This window comes from Musa acuminata, chromosome BXJ2-3 (genome assembly GCF_036884655.1).
Source record: "Musa acuminata AAA Group cultivar baxijiao chromosome BXJ2-3, Cavendish_Baxijiao_AAA, whole genome shotgun sequence".
NCBI lineage: Eukaryota > Viridiplantae > Streptophyta > Magnoliopsida > Zingiberales > Musaceae > Musa > Musa acuminata.
In genome coordinates, this window is record NC_088340.1 from 24,216,653 (window position 1) to 24,225,000 (window position 8,348).

Sequence of the window (8,348 nt, forward strand, 5' to 3'; positions counted from 1 at the left end):
ATTTGACGAGCCGCACAACCTACCTCTTACTCGTCGACATGATCATTGTATAATGATTTTTTCAGTCAAATCTCCAGCAAATACTCAGCCATATCGGTATCCACATCTCCAAAAGGATGAAATAAAAAGGATTTTAAAAGAGATGCTTGAAACAGGAGTTATTCGGCCAAGTTACAACCTCTACTTTTCACCGGTGCTACTTGTACGCAAGAAGGACGGAACATGGCGAATATGCGTTGATTATCGAGCTCTCAATGGCATAACCATCAAGAACAAATACTTTATTCCAATAGCAGATGAATTGCTAGATGAAAGGGAGCACAAATCTTTACAAAGCTGGACCTTTGATCCGGGTATTATCAAATACGAGTGTATGAAGAAGTCATACCGAAAATCGCCTTTCGAACACACAACGGCCACTACAAATTTTTACTTTCTTCAACAAAAGGTGAAATATCTTGGGCATATCATATCAGAGGAAGGTGTGATAGTGGACCCTTTCAAAATTAGAGCAATGCAAAACTGGCTGACCCCGAGGAACATAAAATTGCTACATGGCTTTCTAGGTTTAACAGGCTACTACTGCATGTTCGTGAAAAACTATGGAGAGATCAGTGCACCACTTACTTCCTTTTTGAAAAAAGATGTCTTACAATAGTCGGACAGAGCCTCCGTTGCCTTTGACAAACTTAAGGCAGCCATGACGACGACGCCGGTGCTAACACTACCAGATTTCAACCGACCCTTCATTATTGAGGCCGACGCATCTGGAGTCGGAATTGGAGCAATTCTCATGCAAGATGGTCGACCACTCGCATACACTAGCAATGCATTATCTCCCTCCCATCAAAATAAGTCAACATATGATAAGGAGATGCTCGCCATTGTGCGCGCAGCAACGAGGTGGAGACCCTATTTGATTGGTCGACGATTTCAAAATAAAACCGACCATAAAAGCCTCAAGTACTTTTTGGAGCGAAAGATATCATCCCCTGAGCAGCAAAACTGGGTAACAAAACTTCTTGGATTTGATTATGAAATAACTTACAAAAAGGGGAAAGAGAATGTTCTTGCAGATGCGCTTTCGCAGCTACCCCGAGCAAGCTGAAGTTTTGGCCATTTCACTTCCGACCAGCGACTTCCTTGAGGATATTAAGATGGAATGGTAGGAAGATTCGGAGACTAGTAAGATTATAAAAAAAATTGGAGGAAGCACCAAGCTCCGTAGCTCATTACAATTGGGACTCAAAAGAATTACACTATAAGAGTACTAAATTGAAAAGGAGTATGATATATCACTCACAAACCGACGGCCAGACAGAAGTTGTAAATAGGTGCTTGAAGATAGCCCAAAGCCACCCACCAAATATGACTACCCAAGGAGGACTTCAGACTCAGCCAAGTGCCATTATTGATCGACGGATTATGACTCGACGATGACGATCCACTACTGAATTGCTAATACAGTGGGCAAACCTACTAACAGAAGATGCCACTTTGGAGAACTATGATGACTTGAAGATTAAATTTCCAAAACTCATGAATCGTCAGCCTCGAGGACAAGGCTGATTTGAAGAGGGCGGGTTTGTTAGGACTCTAGCTAGGAGAGCCCTAATTGAAAGGGACATTCATGTAAAATTATTAGGACTTTAGCTAGGAGAGTCCTAATTGAGAGGGACATTCTGTTATGACTCTAGCTAGGAGAGTCCTAATTGAGAGGGACATTCTGTTAGGACTCTAGTTAGGAGAGTCCTAATTGAGAGGGACATTCATGTAGGAGGTTTTTTCTTAGAGAAGAATTAGGAGTTGTAAAGGAATAGGAGTCTTGAGTAGGAGTCCTATTAGGAGTTGGTTAGAAGTAAGAGTCTTAAGTAGGAGTCCTATTAGGAGTTAGGGTTTAGAAGCCCTATAAATAGCCATGTATTCCTCCTCTTTTCTCAAGTAATAGATAAATCTTTTATGCAGCCTTTGAGCAGCAACTTGGAGGGAGGAACCCCTATAGAGTTCCAAGGAGGCCGATCCCCTAAAGAGATCAACCCCAAGTTTAGAATCTGCAAGGGTTCTAACATATACTCCGAAATATTTCATATGCCATTGATATGCTCTAAAACATTTCATACGTAATTGATATATTCCAAAATATTTCATTTGTTATTGATATGCTCCGAAATATTTTTTTCGCCATTAATATGCTCCAAAATGTTTCATATACTATTGATATTACTTCGTAACATTTCATATGCCATTGATATATCCCGAAATGCTCCTTATGTTAATGATATGCTCCAATTATTCTTTACTCCTTTGTTATGAACAAAACATGCTTTGAATAAAATGACATTGTAATTCTATATTCGATGAGTGGCTATCTATGTACTTTTATATCCATGCCTTTTCAAAATATTTCATTTGTTATTGATATGCTCTGAAACATTTAATACGTCATTGATATGCTCTGAAATATTTTATATTCTATTGATATATTCTGAAATATTTCATACACGCTTCAAATAAAATGATATTGTAATTATGCATTCGATGAGTGGCTTTCTATGAACTCTTGTATCCATACCTTGTATTTTGATACCTTGTTTGTTTGAAACTCTTCTATTTTTCCATGGATATGTTAGTCGCTTGTTAAGCTTTATATTCTCACTCCGTTGTTATATATATTTTTTTGGATAGCGTGTCACTCATTAAAATATTTAAATTGGGCTAAGTAGTGGAAGGTTAGAAGACTTTAGGGCAAATCCTTAGTGAATGATTTGTTTTTGTTATATAAGTACATTTAGTGTCTAATGAAATGTTGATAGAAAATCTAAACTTATGAGTTTTGTAAAAATTTAAAGGACCTTTTATGTTTATGATTTTAGAATGTTAAGTTTAATTTATATAATGATATGAATATACGGTAAATATTGGTTTTGTGATTATATAGAATCCAACACTTATGGATTTATGAGGTGGCTATTGTTTTAGTGAGTTGGTTTCAGATTTTATGATTCATCGAGTGATGTGGTATATGATTTTAAACTGCAAAAATTTATGAATTATGAAATTATAGTTGTAAATTTCAGTGAATATTTCTCAGTGTCTTTAAATGTTAGTTTGGATCCTCGAATGAATTGTTGATTAAAATTTTAATATTATCGATTTAAGACAGGGTCACATCTCTTGAATGTGATAATTCAGGGGGTGATATCAGGCCTATAAGTCTAGTATCAAAGAGTGTGAAGTACTTATATAAGACATACTTAATGTTTAAAATCTAAGGACCAGATACACCATTAGGACAATGAAATCGCTGTCTGACAATAAGATATCATCAATCGTCTAGCATTTCATGAGCGAATCGATTAGTGAACTCATTTTCCAATGAGCACTTGCACTATATCCCCACATGAGCAACTATGAGACCAGCTGGCTCGATTATATGGACGGGTATACAACACACTAGTCCATCCGATTATCTCGATATCCCTCTCGAGTAACTTATAATCGAGATTATTTAAGATTTGTGTTTAAAAGCAAATCGATCTCATTATCGTGATCTTATCACGATCTAATTCTCATTGTACAAATCCATGTAAATTACAATATATGCAACATGCAATATAAAGTGATAAAATGATAAATAATATAATAAGTAAAAAAAATATGTATCATGTCACACGTGCTATCATTCACATGATTGACTTGTAAGATACCTATGATTAGCATATATAAAATTAATAATTTAAAAAATAATAAAATTATATTTTTATTCTATTTATTTTTAGGACACCTATGACCATCATTCATGACACCGTTGATAAAACTAATGACATAAAAAGAATTGAAGTTAAATATTTCACTTTCATACGTAAAGAGACCTCAATACTACTTTTTAAAATATAAAGATCGAAACACTAAATGTAATTAACTATAGGGATAATATGTAATTACCCCAACAATTGTCAATACACCAAATAATATTTATCATATAAAAATAACACTGGTCCCTAAAAAACCTAGAATTATATATATGTCTTTCGATTCATAAAATTGATTATTATCATTTTTATAAAAAAATATTTTTAGCAATATTAGAAAAATACTGTATTGTAATACAAAACGTTATAACATTGTGTATTTATTTTCAGTAATATTAAAATAATATAACGTTTTATAAAAATAATATAATAAATTATTTTTACAATCTTATAATTTTTTTATGATTAAAAGTATTATAATATAATGTAAAAATATTATTATTAGATTGATTCACCTTATCAATCGATCCATACATACAAAATAAAAAACAAAATAGAGAAAAGAACTAGATGGCTGAAGGTATTTCAATTATTACCCAAAAGAGAGGGTGTTGTTTGAAAATTCTAGAAACAAAAGAGGTTTCTCAAAAACAATAATATTATATTAAAATATTTTTTAGTATTATTAAAAATATTATAATATAGTATAAAAATATTATAATTAAACTGATTTATCTTATGGATTGATAAATCAGAAAAAAAATAGAGAGAAAAGAGGAAAGTGACCGAAGGTATTTCAGTTATTAGAAAAAAGAGACTATGCCGTTTGAGAATTCTAGAAATTAGATATGCTTTTTGATAAAAATTTAAAAAGAATAATTTAAAAAAAAAAATCGTCCTATGTAAAAAAGGAAATTAGGGCCTAATATAGAAAACCTGTGGAATATCTTATTTACCGGATGGGTTAGCCGGAAGAGACGCGATCGCTGAGCTCGAGTCGATCTCGAACTAGGGTTTGGGTATCTTTACTCGCCTCGCAGCGCACAAACATGTCATTCCGATGGTCTACGGTCCAAAGATGAGCAGCCTCAGTGCGAAAACCGGCAACACGGCGGGGGATGATCCGCAAGCGGAGGTCGAAGATCTACTGCGGGCCACCGAGGACGATGTCCTCCTCAAACTCCGAGTCGGCGGCCACATCGCCTCTCGCCACTTATCGTGCTCGCTGTTGGACTACGACCTGGCCCGCCGCTTCGAGGCCCTCAAGGCGCCCCCTCCGCATCCCCCATCGGCCGCGCAGCGTCGGCCTTCGGCGCCCGAACCTGTGGAAAAGGGTGAGGCCTCAGCAGCAGCGGATGACGGGAAGTGGGGAAGGGTCCTCGGGGACGACCTCGCGGCGAGATTCGCGGCACTCAAGGGCTCCTCCGGTTCCAGGGGCTCGGATCGTGGGCTGCCGAGGTCGGATCTGCTACCCGAAGGGAAGAGATCCCACGACGACGACGACGACGACAAAGAAGAGGTAGAAGATGATGATGATACTGACGAGGATGGGGTTTCGAAGAAGGAGGTGGACAAATTGTTGCAGTGGGCGATCGACGCGGCGCGTCTGGACCCTTCGAAGAGCGATGACGACGAGGAGGACGGCGGTGACGGTGGGAGCAGCGAGGATGAGGAGGATTTCGAGGTGAAGAGGAAGGTGGGGGAGGAAAGGATCAAGAACAAGCGGAAGCCGAAGAAATGGTTCTTCTTCTAGCTCTTGGATCAAGTACAAGAAGGTCTCCGGACATCCGTTTTCCATCTTCGTATGGAGCGCTTTATAGCAGTGGTTTGTTCAATGTCTGTGGATTGCAAATGCTGTTAATTTTAGGAGGAGGGTTCTTCATTTTGAATGCCTGTTTGATGCTTTGCATAGAAAATTTGTACAAGCTCATGAAAATAAAGTCACTAGCCACTGTTTTGCTCCATAATGCCCTCATCTTTCCAATTCTTAGGCATTTCTCATGTGCAGTCTTTGCCCCATGAATTAAAAGGGAGGTCTTTATCGCTACGAGTTGTGCGTAAATATCAGCCCGTATAGAACATATACTTTTAACACCAAGCATAGACGACGGTATCCACAGATTAATTAAAACAAATTGCTAGCAAAATTTACAGAGATGCAGAAACTTTGTGCTGATGCAAAAATGGAAACTAGACCCACCAATTTTTTAATACGACACACAAATTTAATAGTTAAAGAAGAAAACATTGGATGAAATAACCCTGCCAAGTCCCACGCTTGAACTATGATCATCATTTATTTTTCTTGCTGGTAAGCCGTCTTCGAGCTCCAAACAAAAGAATTTGATGATCTTGTTAATCCTATATGCACATGCCTATCTTCCACAGAAAGAGCCAAGGGAGTTGTGTATTGAACCAAAACCCCCGAATCCAAGAGGAGAAGATAGCGTTTGTCTTTCCTTCTTGGTTATTATTGGGAGAGGAGGGGCGGATTTGGAGTGGTGGCGGCGGTGCGCGCGCTGTGGTCCACGCAGCGGAGCACCTCCGCCCGGTTGCCGATTACCCGGTGAAACACCTCCCTCACCTGCCGCTCCAGCGGTCCCAACCCTTCCTCTAGCCTCCGGCACGCTTCCGCCAGCTCTGCCGCCCTCGCCGCCACATCCTCCGCCCGCGACGGCGGTGGCCCGCTCTCCCCCACCGCCTCCATCAGCTCCTTCCCGCACTGCTCCACTCCTTGTATCTCCGCCAGCAGCCCCGCCAACCCTTTCCGCCTACGCCACTCGTCCGTGATGCGGTCCTGCAGCCCGGCCATCGCCGCCGCCCACGGCAGGTGCTGCCGCGGCGATACCGGGCTCGACGGCGCCGCCGAGCCTCGGTCCTGGCACGGCACGGCCGCCGCCAGGACCCACATGGAGAACGACAGCACGGAACTCATCGCGTACACCGCGAGGGCCATTCCGGCGCCGCCGGCCTCGCCGCCGCGTGGGGTGGCCAGGTGGGCCGGCACGGGTGGCATCTGCCGGCCCGCGGACCAGTTCCTCGACACACTCCACGAGAGCGCCCGCATGTGGTTGCTGCTGCCGCTGGAGCGGCCGGAGGAGCCGTCATACCTCCCGGAGGCGGCGGACGGGGAGTCCGGGCCAGAGGCGAGGAGCTTGGCGAGGGCCCTGCGGGCTCGGTTGAGTTGGCCCTGGCCACAGTGGTCGGAGGGGAGGGCGGAGGCAGCGATGAGGGCGTGGCGGTGCCAGTGGCGGAGGGAGCGGAGGGCGAGGGAGACGGCGTTGCAGACGTCGAGCGACTTGACGGCGCGGTCGAGGAGGTCGGCGACGGCGCGGTCGGCGGGCGGTTTGGACAGCAGGCTGGCGTGGTTCTGGCCAAGGAGGGAGCGGAACTCCTCCTCGCACGCGATGAGGGCGTCGAGCAGCTTCGACAGGAAGGCAAGGCTGAGCGGCGGTTCACCGCCGCCGCCGACGTTGGAGGGTGGCAGGAGAGCGAGGAGGCGGTCAGCGACATGGGTTTGGAAGAGGTCGAGCTCCTGCTCCTGGCCCTGCTCCATGGACACCACCTGGGAGCGGCGCAGGCTGAGGAAGGTGCGGCCCCGGAAGGCCATGGAGAGGGGCGAGCCGCCGCCTTGGTTCTCCGGCATGGTGATCGTCATGATACAAACAGAATCGGGTGGTAATATTCGCAGACAACCAAATCGAGACGCGGAGCAATCGAGAAGGGGGATTGTTTCGAGGGAAGGAAGAAATTGGGGGACCTGCGAGAGCCACAGGAGAATTTGGTAGATTGGGTGCTTGTTGCTTGTCTCTCCATGTATGTATATCTTTTGCGGACTTAGTCAGGCGTTTGTAACAGTTGGATAGCGACATATAGAGAGAGCGTGTGTTTGGGGGCGCAAAGACTGGCTCTGCGTCGTGAGTTGGCTCGCACTCACTCCGGAACAGCTGGGCGCGTGACTACCAGGTTGGACCGGAATGGTGTAGGGACTCGGTCCGACTCGGGAATAAAAGTTTTTGAAGTCCGGATATCATCCGATTCGAATTCTATCAAATTCCATCGACGATGGAGACATTATATCTATTTACTAATAATAATTTGGTGAAGCGGTAGGATCGGAGGAGGGAGTGCCCGACGAAATCAACGGAGGACGCGTCAGAACGAATGGGATATACGCCACGCAACAGCTATGCAGATCAGTTCGTCGGTTTAAGACGGCACAAACATTGGACGGTCGGGATGACTCGTGGTCGTGGCCGTGGCCGGCAGCAGCGTCTTGATAGCTGCACCAAGTGTAGCTATAATATGGAAAGTGGCCCAAGAGGCGTGGAGGGGGCCCCACGAGCATAGAGTCCAAATGGGAGAGAGCACTCGTCGTTGGAAGCTGTACTCATAAAGGTCGTTTAACTCAGCCTCCAGTCAATCTACTATTACCTACATTGTACGACCTGTTTATGATTCTTCTCTAGTTGAACACGATTCAAAATACGTATCAAAGCGAAAGAATAAAAAAAAATTAATAAAATAAAAAATATGGATGATGTTAGAATTACTTTGATTTGATTTAAATTTTTCTACGTAAAAAATTTATAAGAA

The 8,348-nt window shown here is 43.1% G+C and overlaps 2 protein-coding genes across 2 annotated transcripts; one reads left to right on the forward strand and one right to left on the reverse strand.

Moving 5' to 3' along the window:
* Positions 1–4,727: 4,727 nt before the first annotated feature.
* On the forward strand, positions 4,728–5,719 carry LOC103973486 (uncharacterized). The gene has a single exon (XM_009388062.3). It carries the CDS (start codon positions 4,813–4,815, stop codon positions 5,503–5,505), a length of 693 nt encoding a protein of 230 aa, XP_009386337.2. The 5' UTR covers positions 4,728–4,812; the 3' UTR covers positions 5,506–5,719.
* A 134-nt stretch (positions 5,720–5,853) lies between these two features.
* LOC103973487 (protein ROH1A-like) lies at positions 5,854–7,678 on the reverse strand. Its single transcript, XM_009388063.3, has one exon. The coding sequence runs from the start codon at positions 7,408–7,410 to the stop codon at positions 6,223–6,225; it is 1,188 nt and encodes a 395-aa protein (XP_009386338.1). The 5' UTR covers positions 7,411–7,678; the 3' UTR covers positions 5,854–6,222.
* Between the last annotated feature and the right edge of the window lie 670 nt (positions 7,679–8,348).

What these genes read in the sequence shown, in the direction of transcription:
- LOC103973487 (XM_009388063.3), bottom strand. Translation starts at nt 7,410, where the DNA reads ATGACGATCACCATGCCGGAGAACCAAGGCGGCGGCTCGCCCCTCTCC.
- LOC103973486 (XM_009388062.3), top strand. Translation starts at nt 4,813, where the DNA reads ATGGTCTACGGTCCAAAGATGAGCAGCCTCAGTGCGAAAACCGGCAAC.